This window comes from Pecten maximus, chromosome 12, assembly GCF_902652985.1.
Source record: "Pecten maximus chromosome 12, xPecMax1.1, whole genome shotgun sequence".
NCBI lineage: Eukaryota > Metazoa > Mollusca > Bivalvia > Pectinida > Pectinidae > Pecten > Pecten maximus.
The window spans coordinates 40,438,148-40,457,070 of NC_047026.1; the positions used below are offsets into that span (position 1 = coordinate 40,438,148).

The 18,923-nt window shown below is 36.0% G+C and overlaps 2 protein-coding genes across 4 annotated transcripts in view; one reads left to right on the forward strand and one right to left on the reverse strand.

Moving 5' to 3' along the window:
* Positions 1–4,458, reverse strand: part of LOC117338841 (LIM domain-binding protein 2-like) — a 44,779-nt gene extending 40,321 nt beyond the window's left edge. For 2 of the 3 annotated variants that reach the window (XM_033900199.1, XM_033900197.1), the window contains exon 1: positions 4,337–4,458. The gene's annotated coding sequence lies outside the window, so the exon portion shown is untranslated. The remainder of the gene's footprint in view (positions 1–4,336) is intronic. The other variant, XM_033900198.1, reaches the window with a different exon arrangement.
* A 780-nt stretch (positions 4,459–5,238) lies between these two features.
* Positions 5,239–18,488, forward strand: LOC117339426. Its single transcript, XM_033900997.1, has 6 exons — positions 5,239–5,321; positions 7,084–7,253; positions 7,908–7,934; positions 8,956–9,141; positions 9,642–9,740; positions 16,340–18,488. The coding sequence occupies exons 1-6, from the start codon at positions 5,319–5,321 to the stop codon at positions 16,407–16,409; spliced, it is 555 nt and encodes a 184-aa protein (XP_033756888.1). The 5' UTR covers positions 5,239–5,318; the 3' UTR covers positions 16,410–18,488.
* The last annotated feature ends 435 nt before the right edge of the window (positions 18,489–18,923 follow it).

Below are 18,923 nucleotides of genomic sequence, written 5' to 3' on the forward strand. Positions count from 1 at the left end.
GAGATCTGACTGTGTTAACTGCTGAGTCTGCTCTGATTCATCATTGAGATACTAGCCCTGTAAATTATGATCCGACTGTTAACTGCTCTGATTCATCATCGAGATTCTAGCCCTGTAAATTATGATCTGACTGTGTTAACTGCTCTGATTCATCATCGAGATCTGACTGTGTTAACTGCTGAGTCTGCTCTGATTCATCATTGAGATACTAGCCCTGTAAATTATGATCTGACTGTGTTAACTGCTCTGATTCATCATTGAGATACTAGCCCTGTAAATTATGATCTGTCTGTTAACTGCTCTGATTCATCATCGAGATTCTAGCCCTGTAAATTATGATCTGACTGTGTTAACTGCTCTGATTCATCATCGAGATCTGCATTGTAACATCTATCTGATTAACATGTTTATCTATACAAAAGTAGTGACCAGCACATCGAAAGCAGAAAAATATACAAAACGGCAGACAGTTTTACATTACGTAGCCTAAACTTGTACTCAGTTTTCAAGTCAATAGTGTTATAATTGGGCCTAATTAACTTTGTATGCGTACATCATGTACGGATACCACAAAAGATGATACTAGCGTGAAAATCACAAGATAATTGAGGGAAGGATTAATTATTTTGTTTGTACAAACATCGTAGATAGGGTCACTCCAATTCGCAAGCTGACTAGCTATAGGCCTATCCCGGTTTTATGAATCCAATGTGACAAATCTGACCTTTGATTCAAATTAAATATTGAAGTGTAGCTTTAATAAATTATACATTTCTATCGTCTTATGTGGAATATGCAGCTACTGGAAGTTCAAGCAAAACATTAAAAAAAATCCATTTCTCTTAATTTTTTTTCTTAAAATGAACCTCAAAAATGTATCTATGCACTTTACATACATGACTTTGATTAAATACACCAACTTGTACACCACTTATCTATAATTGTGAATTATCGCTGTAACTTACTTAGTTTTGTATATATCATTAAATTGTGTTTAGAACTTAGCTGGCTTTCATCTTTCTGTTATTATCATGTAACAAATGACAGACTATTGTCAGTAGTTTGCCCTTCGTTGGTAGGATCAGGGTAGTATGATTGTTCTTTAACCGTTATGCCCAGCAATACGTGTGGTTATGATAAGGCCATCCTCATTAAAGACATTGCAGACAGTGTATACACTACTTCCAGTGATTTTGCCGGGTATTTTGGGGAAATCCAATTGACCAAATTCGGAAAATTTAAAATGTAAGTTATGTTAAAGATTTACATGCTACTACTTGATTAATGAGTGACATGCTGACCAGTTATACAATGTAGTGTCAATTCTAGGTTTACATGACTTTTTTTTTGCATATTATGGACAAAGTTGGGAATTTTCAACTTCTTTCAGGCCTATATATAGGTGACTTAACAGTCACTTGAGTTCCGACGTGCACACTGTCCAATTCTCTGATTGATGATGTTTTGCTTTTAAATCACCATTAAAAACATCTCTTTGTGACCTTAAAAGATTCATCTGAACAAACTTGGAAGCCTTTTATTTTAATAGCATGCAATGAAACCACTCCTTAAAAATTCCAGTAGTTGATGTCAGTACAATTTTTTTTTTATAAAATATATTTTTTTATATACACGGTAAGAAGTTCAGAGTGTACCTGGTCTAGAACATGTTGTGTGACCAAGAAATACTCTAGCAAGCTAGCTAGAGGACATATATACCACTAAATAAAAACAGAAGCTAAGAACTTCATAAATTCACCTCCAATTATAAAGTTATGTAATTGTTTTCATTCCTAAAGAATTTATCTTTGTTGGAATCATTCATTTCTCGCTAACAGTATAGTCAAACCTGTGTTTAAAGGACACCTAAGGGACAAGGCAAAAGTGTCCTTTATAGAGAGGTGTCCTTTATATAGAGGTTCAATGAGTTATGTCCCTAATAAATGAATGAAACAAACCAAAATCTGATTACAGTACACTATATATCTCCTGATTTATTATGTTTAAACACTAACAAAACAAATGAATAAAAGACAAATGATTAAAGAAAAATGCTTAATTAATTTTTAATTATTCATCTGACACAAAAATTGAAGTTGATATTTTTAATATTTTTTCTTAAGCCTATAGTTTCAAAAAAATTCTTCACAATATCTTACTATACTGAATATCTATTCAGAAAAATACTCAATATAGACTTTTATATAGTCAAAAAAGTAAAGGTAATTCTTATTAAAACAATTTTCATTAATCATCAATATTTTGGAAAATAAATATGTTTGAAGTATCTTTTATATTACAACAATAACCCTTTATAAATGAAAGTGCATTTTCCTCTGATAATTATATAATCCCTAAGCATTTATTTTGAGATATATTTTCTGAAATCCATGTAGGGATTTAATTTAATAAATACCGTTTTATGGTTCAGTCAATTACTATAGTGTATACAAAGACACTCGGAACTCTTCAGCTGTTCTTAATATGTTAATATCTTAATAAACCAAGGAGCTCCGAGTGCGAGAAAATGGCGGCTGACAACATGTGCTTGCCAGTTGCGCCCTGTCAGATTTGCATGCCGTTTTTTTTGTAAGTAAAACAATTATGACAGACATAACTATTGCTTTGTCCCTCTTTTGTCGGTCTTGATAATGATTTAATTACCACCTGACCATTCCTGTTATTTAGGCCATGGTTGAATGGCTAAGCTTAGCTGTCACCAGTGGGGTTGATCATGAGTAAACAAACACCTCTGCCGATGGTGATCGGTCACTCTCTTGTAATTACTGCCCATTGTTATAGGTAACAGGACAATTAGTGACTGATGTAGTGGCTTCCTAAGTTAACATTGCTACCAGGGGAGTTGAGTAATTAAGGCTCTGCTGGTTATTTAGAAACTTTTTACACACAAAAAACAACACGGCTATGGTTTCACGTGTCCGTTATACAGATTTTTTAACAACTTTAAGGACAAAAATAAGTGTCCGCTGTCCGCATTAGGAAGGTGTCCGCTATATACATGATATTTATATAGTGATTTTCAATGGGGATTCCTGGAACTGTCCGTTATGGACAGGTGTCCGCTATATAAGGGTGTCCGCTATTACAGGTTTGACTGTATGTGTATTTGAAATATCAACAATGAAAATTCCATTGTGTATAACTGGCAATCATATCAATAAGAATTGCATGTTTAAATTGACAAATCACAAACATGTAGATAGCCAATCATCAATGTTAAAAGTCATGATATTTATCTTCCAAGTTTAATATTATAGGACTAGGTGTACATATGACACTCAAAAGCAAAATGAATGTGTTAGTATATGGCACTTTTATTTTCAATTTTTAAATCACTTATACAAATTAGTATAAATATGGATGAACAATATGTCATTGACAAGACAATTACAATCCATTATATTTTAGATTATAACTCACACTTTCAGATTAAACTATTTGCTGATCAAGATTATCAGAAGTTGAAGGAAGTGGCAAAAAGGCAGCAATATATCTTTTTTTTTACACTAACATTATAATTAATTTTAATCGAGTTAATAAAGTCAGATGTTTTTTCATGTCGGATATATAATATTCAACAAGGCCAAATACCTGCGAATTACAGTTTGAAAGTAAAGCCTCTGTATGTTTTCATATACATAAACCAAATTTTGACAAAAATTACAAAAATGTGTTTAATAGAAGATATATGAGAACCAATTATGTAGTTTTTCAATAATTGCAATAAAAATGAGGAAACTACCCACTGATAACTTGGAATTTATAAACACTATTATCTTTATGGGAGATAATAGATTTTTAAGGCGATAATAGAAAGTAAACAAGATGACTGCATCCTGATATCTACGTATACATATCCCACAGTAATGACACTAAATGTTTCGTTTCTGTAACGTGATTCATTTTAGTTTTAATTTTGTTCTACTTTGGGTGCATTTCCTACTATATTGCATCAAACACATGTTTTTTTCTGTGTGATACGATACCATTCGAAACGAAGCCCGGTGTGTGTGCATCAACCATCCATCCCTTCACTTTCCAATACACAGTACAATACACAACCACGTTCGTGCAAAGCTTTCACTACAGGCGCTTAACCTTTTCCAAATATAAATTATTGTGTGTGTTAAAGATAAAGAATTTATACAGTGCGTACAATATATTTGGGCAAATAACTACTTGGACACTTCGTTTCTTGCAAGGTTTGGAGGGATCGAACCGATTAGGGTGGTCGAGGATGGCATCACACCGAGGACTGCAATACACATCACGGATGGTTGTGACTTTATGAAATCACCGTAAAGATAATACTTACGTAGGTTTACCAACCTTTGATGAAGATAACCCAGATAGATGTAAATATGCAACTATGAGAGCATAAAGTCAACTCTTTATGATGTACAGGCAACAAAGCTCCTCAACATTGTTATTTGCAATGCATGCTGGGTAGTAATCTAATTATCTAATCAATGGAACCGTACGTTAAAAATTCCGAAATTGAGCGAGTTTCCCGGATTGTGTTTAGTAGGCACAGAGTTGTTTGGTTAACTTACTAATATAACAACATAAACAAAGTAAGTGAAGACAAATTGTATGTATATACACATGAACTTTATTTTAACCAGGGAATGGGAAGGAATATTTCATTTCCTTTTCCACATTTTTCTCTTAACAAATCTGCTATATTAAAAAAAATAACCATAAATATTCTCGGACTACATAATGTCATTATCGTAGATCGTAGAATTAGTGAAAATCCAATATATGGTACTGTATACATTATAGTATGCCTGCTATCACCAGAGACAGAGATCACTAACTGGAACAGAATGTACAGTGAGAAAAAACATAGTCATCGGACCTTCAGCTGTTTAAAAAATATTTTATCTAATTTTCATTAAATGCTTCATCGTCTTCTCGTCAATACTACAAATACATAACAGCACGGTACAGGCACTGGTCTAGAAATGTAACTTCAATTACTGTACAGTACCAGTACTATATTACACACTTGTCAACTTATTCTTGGCTGTTTAAAATTCGAAATCAGATGGAAGAACACTTATAGACCTTTATATGATAAGACATATCATATGATAAATGTGATCGATACGCCTGATATTATAGTTTCAAATCACGCGACATACTTGTAAAAGTCTACACCCTAACCCCATAATTTATACATTCCGGAAAAACATATCCGAGGCGATATCTAAAATTAACACGCATTCAATAATATCCGGTGAACTTGGGGGCAGGCCTGGCAGTTTCTGTGAAATCAAGTGAACTAATTCAACATGGTTTGTTATTTGAACACAATTTTTATGTTCTTTTTATATAAGACAATTGAATCATCACATTTTACTTATGTATGCGAACAGGTTCCGAATCCATCACGTTCACGGGTTGTCAAGATTTTACTGCTGCAGCTTAGGCTAGCCTGAGTTTCCTCTGATGACAAAGGTGTAGGGCCAGCGCGCGCTACTGTATGAAAATGTGGATGGTGCAGACAAGATAGATATAACATCACAGAACACATACCTTACATATACGGGTTAATGGTTATTTAAATTTGTTTAGCCAGAAACATTTATTCCATTATTGATGATTTATTCCACCTGTTTAGCCCTGCTCTACATTCCTCCCTCCTTCAACAAAGTTTTCGACCCCGAAGACACACCAGACCATAAATACAACAGGGGTTAACTGCAACGACCGGACCATAACTCGAACCCAGGACCTCTGCACTCTAGACAGACGCTTTAACCATTTGAGAGAGCTATACCTGGCCACCGGCTACATTTAGTGTAAAAATGGAGAGTACAGGTCATCTTACTAGCTCAGACAAGCACAAGTTCCCCTTTAGCCTATCCGAAGTATGTTTGACATGAGAGCAAAATGTTGCTAGTTCGAGGCCCAAACCGAACTAGCGACCTTTTGCTATCAAGACAAATATCCTACTTCTAGCTGGCTAATTATAAGGGCGAATTCATACTAGTCTGAGCTAGTAAGGTGACCTATATGAGCCTCTCTTACACTACTCCCTCCTTCACAAAGTCTTTGCCCCAAAAGACAACCACATCCATGGTTCTTTAGCTCCAAGGAAGCATGTCAATCTCCTATAGGTTCCCTTGGGATGGTCTTCAGCACCAAATCTATATTAGGAAGGAACAATGGAAAATACCCTGCCTGTGCCAGGATTTGAACTAGTGACCTTTTGCTCTCAAGGCAAGCATCCTACCACTAGGCTTAAGGGGAATTCATGCTAACCTGAGCTATTAAAGTGACCTATACTCTCAACTTTTAGATATAATTGGAAAGGAAAAAGATGCAACAACCAGATTGGGACTTGAACCTGGGACCTCCAAACTCTAGGACACACTCTCTTACCATTTGAGCTACCACCAGCGCTTAGCCCAGTCCAGTTCCGCTACATTCCTCCATCCTTTCGACAAAGTCTTTTACCCCAAAGACACACAAGAGACTATCTGCCACCTCTGTAGATATTTGGTTAGGCACCAAATGTAACAGGAGAGGAAAATTTGAATGACCAGACTGGGTCTCGAACCTGGGACATCTGAAATCTAGACACTCTAACCTGACCATAGGCATTGAGTTCAGTCCAGTTTCAATAGTGATTATAAACGCACTCTATCTAAAGTCTTGCCTTACTGTTTATGCTGTTGACCTCTCCAATTGCAAGCAACAGGAGATTGAGAGACTTCACTCTAGCTGGAACCAGGGTTCATAGCTTCATGCTTCATGCTAGGAGAATTTCCTTTGAGCTTGATAGACCTGGCAAGATTTGATCCCTGAACTGTTACACTATGTTTTTTCTTTTCTTTTGCATCTGCATCAATGAAACATAGACATTCCTGGTTATTTATATAAGAGGGATGCTGCACATGGTTAAACTGAGTTATTTGATGTCATTAGCCATTATCTGTTACACTATTACGTGTACAATTACTGCTACATGATTTGCTCCATATTTTACCATTTACTCATTTTACTGGTTCTGTAAAAGGTATATGCTATGTAACATTTTGTATTTTTTTCTAGATGGAGGTGTACCCAGTGCCTGTGTTCAGTCCACCAGATCTGTGTGATGGGGAGCGGAGATGTCGAGACATGTGGATGGAGTTTGTGTATATTGTGGTGATTCCTGCAGGCGTTGTATTGTTGTTGGCCATGGTTCTCAGTATGGTCCTCTGCTGTAGTTGTACAAGGAGGTTGGTAGTATGGAAATATTTATATACCAATATAACAACTGGTTGAAAAACATAATTTACCCTGGATTTCCAACATTATTGATTCATATAACACTGAAAATGGAAATTGTATTCAACTTTAACTTACACATGAGAACTTTTTATAATTTGTCCTTTCTCAAGAAATTTTGAATAATTTTTCATTTTTTCCCCAGCTATTTGCAAAAAACATAAAAATTCAAAGGAAATTGAGTTACTGTGTTGTATATGTTATACATTGTACCACATCTATCCATCATTAAGGCCTTGTTTAGAAATGTTAGCATATCGTATGTCCATTTGCAGATAAAAAATGCCATTTCATTAGCTTACAATAATCCCTTGCATCCCTACTATCACACAAACTTCAAGTGTTTGTCCCCTGTTTTTATTGCAGGAAAAATATGGTACTGTAATAAAAAAGTCTTCAAAAATTAATACATTGTTCAGCACAGGATAAATATGGTACTGTACTAAAAAGTCTTCAACCATGCACACATTGTTTAGTGTCCAAGTTACATAAAAAGATGACTAATTTTTAACTTTATGTCATCATACTAAAAATGTATATTTTACTTGTATGCATTAAACATTTTAAGACCGATTTTCTGATGAGAAAACATTGTTTCATTGCAGGAGGAAGAAGTCTGAAAGTCAGGAAGAGTAAGTATAGAATCTTGTCCTCATAGTCAGAAATGTTCCTTTACCTCTATCCTGTAACTATTATTATCTAGATTTGAGGTATAAGTTGTATTTTCCTGTACGTTTACCTCTGTCCTGTAACTATTATTATCTAGATTTGAGGTTTAAGTTGTATTTTCCTGTCCTGTAACTATTATTATCTAGATTTGAGATATAAGTTGTATTTTCCTGTCCTGTAACTATTATTATCTAGATTTGAGGTATAAGTTGTATTTTCCTGTACGTTTACCTCTGTCCTGTAACTATTGTTATCTAGATTTGAGATATAAGTTGTATTTTCCTGTCCTGTAACTATTGTTATCTAGATTTGAGGTATAAGTTGTATTTTCCTGTACATTTATCTCTGTCCTGTAACTATTATTATCTAGATTTGAGGTATAAGTTGTATTTTCCTGTCCTGTAACTATTGTTATCTAGATTTGAGGTATAAGTTGTATTTTCCTGTACGTTTACCCCTGTCCTGTAATTATTATTATCTAGATTTGAGGTATAAGTTGTATTTTCCTGTCCTGTAACTATTGTTATCTAGATTTGAGGTATAGCTTGTATTTTCCTGTATGTTTACCTCTGTCCTGTAACTATTATTATCTAGATTTGAGGTATAAGTTGTATTTTCCTGTCCTGTAACTATTGTTATCTAGATTTGAGGTATAAGTTGTATTTTCCTGTACGTTTACCTCTGTCCTGTAACTATTGTTATCTAGATTTGAGGTATAAGTTGTATTTTCCTGTACGTTTACCTCTGTCCTGTAACTATTGTTATCTTGATTTGAGGTATAAGTTGTATTTTCCTGTCCTGTAACTATTATTATCTAGATTTGAGGTATAAGTTGTATTTTCCTGTACGTTTACCTCTGTCCTGTAACTATTATTATCTAGATTTGAGGTATAAGTTGTATTTTCCTGTCCTGTAACTATTGTTATCTAGATTTGAGGTTAAGATGTGTTTTCCTGTACGTTTACCTGTCCTGTTTTTTTTCAGTATTAGTTTGGATAAATACAACTCCATCAGAAGAGCATCACAAGGCCTTCGGGAACTCTCTAGGAAAAGAGATACATTACTGCTATCTAGCCGCAGTGGTTCGATGACCCTTGACCGTGAGCACCGCTACCGTAGAGGCATGCATGGGCGAGACACCTGTCAATCTGCCCCAGGAACACTACAGAGGTACATGATCACTTTGTATTTCAATTCAGGTATCTTTAAACTGTGACCTCATCTCACAAGTGTTGATACAGACATCAGTGTAGGGGATTTATTAAACTGGTGATCGAGTCTAGAATTTGATGCTTCAGTAAGATTAAATATTATAATAGGTGATCGAGTCTAGAATTTGATGTTTCAGTAAGATTTGCTATTATAATAGGTGATCGAGTCTAGAATTTGATGTTTCAGTAAGATTTGCTATTATAATAGGTGATCGAGTCTAGAATTTAATGTTTCAGTAAGATTTGCTATTGTAATAGGTGATCGAGTCTAGAATTTAATGTTTCAGTAAGATTTGCTATTGTAATAGGTGATCGAGTCTAGAATATGATGTTTCAGTTTCATATTTTTGATTGTGTCACTGATTTAGTCCCAAAACATTTAGAAACTTTCCTTAAGACCTTAAAAACTTTTCTATGGAAACTTAAAATTAAATGGTATAATTGATGATTACATTACAGGGATCGGAGGCGTGACAGACGGCAAGCTCGTAGTGCCTCACCTCCCCCCTACCAACTCCCTCCGCAGTACTCTGTAAACAATGGGGAGGCCCTGGACAGGTGACTATCATCAATATTCCAAGATAAATTCTACCTTATATACAACCTAAAGGTGTACCAACCTGAGGAGTAGAAACATATGACATCAGATGTAACGTTTTATAAAGTGGGCCCAACATCCGAGTGTTTGTATACATATACGGGTGAAAGGCCCAACATCTGAGTGTTTGTATACATAAATAGACTAAAGGGTCCGACATCCGAGTGTTTGTATACATAATACAGGTGAAAGGGTCCGACATCTGAGTGTTTGTATACATATACAGGTGAAAGGGCCAACATCTGAGTGTTTGTATACATATACAGGGGAAAGGGCCCGACATCTGAGTGTTTGTATACATATACAGGTAAAAGGGCCCAACATCCGAGTGTTTGTATACATAAATAGACTAAAGGGTCCGACATCTGAGTGTTTGTATACATATACGGGTGAAAGGGTCCAACATCTGAGTGTTTGTATACATATACAGGTAAAAGGGCCCAACATCTGAGTGTTTGTATACATATACGGGTGAAAGGCCCAACATCTGAGTGTTTGTATACATATACGGGTGAAAGGCCCAACATCTGAGTGTTTGTATACATATACAGGTGAAAGGGTCCAACATCTGAGTGTTTGTATACATATACAGGTAAAAGGGCCCAACATCTGAGTGTTTGTATACATATACAGGTGAAAGGCCCAACATCTGAGTGTTTGTATACATATACAGGTAAAAGGGCCCAACATCTGAGTGTTTGTATACATATACAGGTAAAAGGGCCCAACATCTGAGTGTTTGTATACATATACAGGTAAAAGGGCCCAACATCTGAGTGTTTGTATACATATACAGGTAAAAGGGCCCAACATCTGAGTGTTTGTATACATATACAGGTGAAAGGCCCAACATCCGAGTGTTTGTATACATATACAGGTGAAAGGGCCCAACATCTGAGTGTTTGTATACATATACAGGTGAAAGGCCCAACATCTGAGTGTTTGTATACATATACAGGTGAAAGGCACAACATCTGAGTGTTTGTATACATATACGGGTGAAAGGCCCAACATCTGAGTGTTTGTATACATATACAGGTAAAAGGGCCCAACATCTGAGTGTTTGTATACATATACAGGTAAAAGGGCCCAACATCTGAGTGTTTGTATACATATACAGGTAAAAGGGCCCAACATCTGAGTGTTTGTATACATATACAGGTAAAAGGGCCCAACATCTGAGTGTTTGTATACATATACGGGTGAAAGGGCCCAACATCTGAGTGTTTGTATACATATACGGGTGAAAGGGTCCGACATCTGAGTGTTTGTATACATATACAGGTAAAAGGGCCCAACATCTGAGTGTTTGTATACATATACAGGTGAAAGGGCCCAACATCTGAGTGTTTGTATACATATACGGGTGAAAGGGCCCAACATCTGAGTGTTTGTATACATATACAGGTGAAAGGGCCCAACATCTGAGTGTTTGTATACATATACAGGTGAAAGGGCCCAACATCTGAGTGTTTGTATACATATACAGGTGAAAGGGCCCAACATCTGAGTGTTTGTATACATATACAGGTGAAAGGGCCCAACATCTGAGTGTTTGTATACATATACGGGTGAAAGGGCCCAACATCTGAGTGTTTGTATACATATACGGGTGAAAGGGCCCAACATCTGAGTGTTTGTATACATATACAGGGGAAAGGGCCCAACATCTGAGTGTTTGTATACATATACAGGTGAAAGGGCCCAACATCTGAGTGTTTGTATACATATACAGGTGAAAGGGCCCAACATCTGAGTGTTTGTATACATATACAGGTGAAAGGGCCCAACATCTGAGTGTTTGTATACATATACAGGTGAAAGGGCCCAACATCTGAGTGTTTGTATACATATACAGGTGAAAGGGCCCAACATCTGAGTGTTTGTATACATATACAGGTGAAAGGGCCCAACATCTGAGTGTTTGTATACATATACGGGGAAAGGGCCCAACATCTGAGTGTTTGTATACATATACAGGTGAAAGGGCCCAACATCTGAGTGTTTGTATACATATACAGGTGAAAGGGCCCAACATCTGAGTGTTTGTATACATATACGGGTGAAAGGGCCCAACATCTGAGTGTTTGTATACATATACAGGTGAAAGGCCCAACATCTGAGTGTTTGTATACATATACAGGTGAAAGGCCCAACATCTGAGTGTTTGTATACATATACGGGTGAAAGGGCCCAACTTCTGAGTGTTTGTATACATATACGGGGAAAGGGCCCAACATCTGAGTGTTTGTATACATATACGGGTGAAAGGCCCAACATCTGAGTGTTTGTATACATATACAGGTGAAAGGGCCCAACATCTGAGTGTTTGTATACATATACGGGTGAAAGGGCCCAACATCTGAGTGTTTGTATACATATACGGGGAAAGGGCCCAACATCTGAGTGTTTGTATACATATACAGGTGAAAGGGCCCAACATCTGAGTGTTTGTATACATATACAGGTGAAAGGGCCCAACATCTGAGTGTTTGTATACATATACAGGTGAAAGGGCCCAACATCTGAGTGTTTGTATACATATACGGGTGAAAGGGCCCAACATCTGAGTGTTTGTATACATATACAGGTGAAAGGCCCAACATCTGAGTGTTTGTATACATATACAGGTGAAAGGCCCAACATCTGAGTGTTTGTATACATATACGGGTGAAAGGGCCCAACATCTGAGTGTTTGTATACATATACGGGGAAAGGGCCCAACATCTGAGTGTTTGTATACATATACGGGTGAAAGGCCCAACATCTGAGTGTTTGTATACATATACAGGTGAAAGGGCCCAACATCTGAGTGTTTGTATACATATACGGGTGAAAGGCCCAACATCTGAGTGTTTGTATACATATACGGGTGAAAGGGTCCGACATCTGAGTGTTTGTATACATATACGGGGAAAGGGCCCAACATCTGAGTGTTTGTATACATATACGGGTTAAAGGCCCAACATCTGAGTGTTTGTATACATATACGGGTGAAAGGGTCCGACATCTGAGTGTTTGTATACATATACAGGTGAAAGGCCCAACATCTGAGTGTTTGTATACATATACGGGTGAAAGGGTCCGACATCTGAGTGTTTGTATACATATACAGGTGAAAGGCCCAACATCTGAGTGTTTGTATACATATACAGGTGAAAGGCCCAACATCTGAGTGTTTGTATACATATACAGGTGAAAGGGCCCAACATCTGAGTGTTTGTATACATATACAGGTGAAAGGGCCCAACATCTGAGTGTTTGTATACATAAACAGGTGAAAGGGCCCAACATCTATGTGTTTGTATACATATACAGGTGAAAGGGCCCAACATCTGAGTGTTTGTATACATAAATAGACTAAAGGGCCCAACATCTGAGTGTTTGTATACATATACAGGTGAAAGGGCCAACATCTGAGTGTTTGTATACATATACGGGTGAAAGGGCCCAACATCCGAGTGTTTGTATACATATACGGGTGAAAGGGCCCAACATCTGAGTGTTTGTATACATATACGGGTGAAAGGGCCAACATCTGAGTGTTTGTATACATATACGGGTGAAAGGGCCCAACATCCGAGTGTTTGTATACATATACGGGTGAAAGGGCCCAACATCCGAGTGTTTGTATACATATACAGGTGAAAGGGCCCAACATCTGAGTGTTTGTATACATAAATAGACTAAAGGGCCCAACATCTGAGTGTTTGTATACATATACAGGTGAAAGGGCCCAACATCTGAGTGTTTGTATACATATACAGGTGAAAGGGCCCAACATCTGAGTGTTTGTATACATATACAGGTGAAAGACCCAACATCCGAGTGTTTGTATACATATACAGGTGAAAGGGTCCAACATCTGAGTGTTTGTATACATATACGGGTAAAAGGGCCCAACATCTGAGTGTTTGTATACATATACGGGTAAAAGGGCCCAACATCTGAGTGTTTGTATACATATACAGGTGAAAGGGCCCAACATCTGAGTGTTTGTATACATATACGGGTAAAAGGGCCCAACATCTGAGTGTTTGTATACATATACGGGTGAAAGGGCCCAACATCTGAGTGTTTGTATACATATACGGGTGAAAGGGCCCAACATCTGAGTGTTTGTATACATATACAGGTGAAAGGGCCCAACATCTGAGTGTTTGTATACATATACAGGTGAAAGGCCCAACATCTGAGTGTTTGTATACATATACGGGTGAAAGGCCCAACATCTGAGTGTTTGTATACATATACGGGTGAAAGGCCCAACATCCGAGTGTTTGTATACATATACGGGTGAAAGGGCCCAACATCTGAGTGTTTGTATACATAAATAGACTAAAGGGCCCAACATCTGAGTGTTTGTATACATATACAGGTGAAAGGCCCAACATCTGAGTGTTTGTATACATATACGGGTGAAAGGGCCCAACATCTGAGTGTTTGTATACATATACGGGTGAAAGGGCCCAACATCTGAGTGTTTGTATACATATACGGGTGAAAGGGCCCAACATCTGAGTGTTTGTATACATATACGGGTGAAAGGGCCCAACATCTGAGTGTTTGTATACATATACAGGTGAAAGGGCCCAACATCTGAGTGTTTGTATACATATACAGGTGAAAGGCCCAACATCTGAGTGTTTGTATACATATACGGGTGAAAGGCCCAACATCTGAGTGTTTGTATACATATACGGGTGAAAGGCCCAACATCTGAGTGTTTGTATACATATACGGGTGAAAGGGCCCAACATCTGAGTGTTTGTATACATAAATAGACTAAAGGGCCCAACATCTGAGTGTTTGTATACATATACAGGTGAAAGGCCCAACATCTGAGTGTTTGTATACATATACGGGTAAAAGGGCCCAACATCTGAGTGTTTGTATACATATACGGGTAAAAGGGTCCAACATCTGAGTGTTTGTATACATATACGGGCGAAAGGCACAACATCTGAGTGTTTGTATTCATATACAGGTGAACGGCCCAACATCTGAGTGTTTGTATTCATATTACAGGTGAAAGGCCCAACATCTGAAAGTATTTTCCTAGTTTTTTCTGTACATGTCAGTCATGTGTGGTTATAAATGTACATAGTGTGGTTACTATTAAGGAGGATTGGGTTTCTATGGATTGGTTAAAACTATGTGTTTTTAGCTCACCGGTTACGAGTTACCGAGAGCTAATGCTGTCACCCCGGCGTCAGCGTCGTGAGGTCTTGGAATGATGTTATGGCAAAATCATGCAGAAAAAAATTGTGATTTTTTCGCATTTAAACATTTTGTGGACTTAACTTTTTTGGGACCAAAACCCACTTTAAAGTTTTTGGGGTAAGTTTTTGGAAAGCTTGTAAGTCCAAAAGTATACACCTCATGCCCTTCTAATTTGATTGATACATTCATTAGAGGTCTAGGAGTGATGTTATGGCAAAATCATGCAGAAATAAAATTTTTATTTTTTCGCATTTTACCATTTTGTGGACTTAACGTTTTTGGCACCAAAACCCTTTTTAAAGTTTTTGGGGTAAGTTTTTGGAAAGCTTGTACATGTAAGTCCAAAAGTATACACCTCATGCCCTTCTTATTTGGTTTATAAATTCATTAGAGGTCTAGGAGTGATGTTATGGCAAAATCATGCAGAAAAAAGTTGTGATTTTTTCGCATTTTGCTATTTTGTGGACTTAACTTTTTTGGCACCAAAACTTTCTTTAAAGTTTTGGGGGTAAGTCCAAAAGTATACACCTATCACCCTTCTAATTTGGTTTATACATTCATTAGAGATCCAGGAGTGATGCTGTGGCAAAATCATGCAGAAAAAATTTGTGATTTTTTTGGGGCATTTTACCATTTAGTGGACTTACTTTTTTTGACACAAAAACCCACTTTAAAGATTTTGGGTGTTAGTTTTGAAAAGCTTGTAAGTCCACACCCTTCTTATTTGGTTTATACATCCATTAGAGGTCTAGGAGCAATATTATATGACATACAATTTCAAAATGACATGCTTATACATACATAAAAAATGAATGCATAGTGTGATTGCTGCCGCCGGTGAGCTTTCGCAATCATTGATTGCACTTGTTTGCTTTACTGACACTCTTATGCAAGCTTATTAAAATTAGAGGTTTATTATCAACTCCGTTCATACAGAGTTTACAGAGTGGATAATGAACATCTAATTTTGATTAGATTGACTCTTTTGAAGTTCGTTTATGTTTGATATAGATGTACAAAAACAAGTGTACACTGTATTCATTAGACCCTGCCTCTTTGACTTTATATCTATATTATATATATTGATTTGCCAAAAACAAAGCAAAAGAGAAATAGTTCAACAACTGTCAGTTTCCATGTTCAGATAGTTGTGTGATACTGAGTATTAGTTTCAAGCCAAGCTGGAATTTATTTTAATCTCTGGCATTGAGTGTACAAGGTTAAGTTTGACTGAAGGCATTGAAATAGAGATTTTGAAATAAAATGTTGACAAGTGTTGTTAATGTGTAGTATATTATATTGTATACTATATTTCTTTGGTGTGTTCTCTCACCAGGTCGTCCACAACACCCCACAGCCACACAACCTCGGAGAACGATGCTCTCATATCACAACAGTTTGCCTGAGACCAATATTTTACTCATGATCCATGTAGTATAGGAAGCTGGCCCTAGAATTATATGGCTGTAGAAGAAACGGAGTGTTATTTATGAATTTTAAAACACAACTTTTAGTAAGATTTTTACAAATAATATCTATTGTATTTGTTATTTAATAAGAATAATGTTCTAATGTATTAACATGTAGTGTTCACCAATACAAAAGGCTAGCCTATAGATTTGTTACCGGTACACGTCACTCGGGGTACAGAGTCTTAAGTATTTTCATAATGGTGTGTGCAGTTTGAATATTGTTTATATCGACTTGAAAATAGAAATATCACTTTTAGACTATAGAAATTATACACCTTTTTGTTGTATTTTTATATGTATGATAATGAGTATTCTATTTAGGTATTCAATGGAACTTGTAGTCTGTTGGGACAACAAATGTTCATTTACAACAAATTTATCTAAGCTTGACAAATCAGATGTTAGGTTAAACTTTTTTGTGAATTTTTTTTGGGGGGAAAATGCCAATCCACTTTTATATTGATAAAATATAGGCTCCGTCCATTGTGGTAAAACATGGTAGGATATTGTACAATCGTAATTTGGGATGATATTTTACAATTTTAATATGGTGTTATAATATTGGTATACCAGTACAGTATTTTAACATTGTTCTATGGTTTGACGTGATTTTTAAGCTGTTCCTCAAATTTTTATTAGGATTTGAGAATTTAGACATATGGTATTATTATAGATTGAAATCAGATAATATATTGTGTACAAATTACAAACTGTTATTGTTTCACTGGTGCTACATTGAGTCTGGTGTTTTTATGTTTTGTATTTAGAAGTAGATGGATGTGCATATTATTTATGAATTTACATGAATAGCTTTAAAGAGCGATGAAAAATTTAAGGATGAAATGTTTTGACATTTTTTTGAAAGATTGTATGATTTGATGTAGTCTACAAATATCCAAACTCTTGTTATCAACAAGTTGATAACACTATCTTTTTAACAAAAAAAAAAATATGTTAATATTTTGTCTCTTCATCAAAAACAGCTGAAATTGTGTTACTTATATTCTGGGACAGTAATTAATATTGATATTTGGTAAATGACTGTACATGTAGTACAATATTAAATTCATTTGATTTTGAATTAAGATCAATAATGTATAAAGTACCACACCCTTTGTGCCTTTTTCTTTGTGTAGGTTATTGATGAGTAAGTTTATTATTGTACTCAGAACCATGTTATGTTTGTGCCAAAGATTTTAATACCAGTCATTTATATACTATGAGATGGCCATTCTTCTCAACCAGATATTTGATTTGAACAAATTTGATTTCATATGTCCATTATAGAAACTTGCTACACAATGATTTACATGTGGGTAGGGTTCATACCTGCCTTAATATCACAGAATGTATAGTTCTTATTGGAGTAAAATACATAGTTGACAGTGCAACAATTATTACTCAGCTTGAACAAAGTCACTCATTAGTTTACTTAAATTGTTTAAGATTTAGTTCTGTTCAGTCAAAAATTATTGGAGTAAGTATCAAAATTGTGGAATTCTGATAAATGAAAGTTGCTCTGTCCAGACAGGCATTGTCACAGGCACTTTCATGGAAAATAGAAATAAAAAAACCCATTCTTATGGGTCTACAGTTACATTTATCCAGACCCTAATTTACTCTGATAGAATTATATGTTGGATAATAAATTAAGGTCCTTATTGATAATGTTAATGCACTTACAATAGAGAAGATCAGTAGAAATCTCCATTGCAATATAAATTGGTCAAGGATTTGATATTATAATGTCCCAGCTATAGACACGCCCTTAGATTTCAAATTCAATGTTTATATTATGTTTTGAGTGCAATACATCTCATGTTTGGTTTGCTGAGAGTTGCTGAAACAGATTTTCAACTTTCAGAATGTAAACGTACATATTTAGAAAATGTATTAAATGTTTTTGAGCTGTAAAGTATCCTGTGTATGTAGAACTATTTGTGCCTTAACTCATTCATATATACATGTATTTGTAAACAGTCATATTTATTAATAAAAATTCTGCATGAAATAGATTCTGTCCTTTTACTAGCTCATGTGGCACAAAGTGCCAGTGAGCTTATCATATAGTGTCTAAGTGGGTGTTCGTTGTTCGTCATTCATCCATCCGTCAACTTTTAACTTCTAGAAAACTATAAGTAACTGGGAACTGATATTTGGCGAGGTGGTACATGGGGAAGTGTACATTAAACTTTCCTCAAATAAATGACCTTGACCTATTGTCAAGGTCACAAGGGCGAAATAGTTCAAGATGAATCTTCTCAAGTGCTAAAAGTCCCAGTAGACTTATCTTTTGCCAGTAGGTTCCTGTTATGGACTTATATGAAATTTCCTCATAAAGAACCTTAAACTATTTATAAAATCACAGGGGTCAAATATGCTTAAAACAATCAAGAATTTCCCCCTCTAGTTTCAGAAGGCCCAGAGAGCTGATATTTTGCTAGCAAT

Coding starts and splice junctions, on each gene's coding strand:
- LOC117339426 (XM_033900997.1), top strand. Junction 7,254..7,907: donor TGCTGTAGTTGTACAAGGAG/GTTGGTAGTATG, acceptor GTTTCATTGCAG/GAGGAAGAAGTCTGAAAGTC. Junction 9,741..16,339: donor AATGGGGAGGCCCTGGACAG/GTGACTATCATC, acceptor TTCTCTCACCAG/GTCGTCCACAACACCCCACA.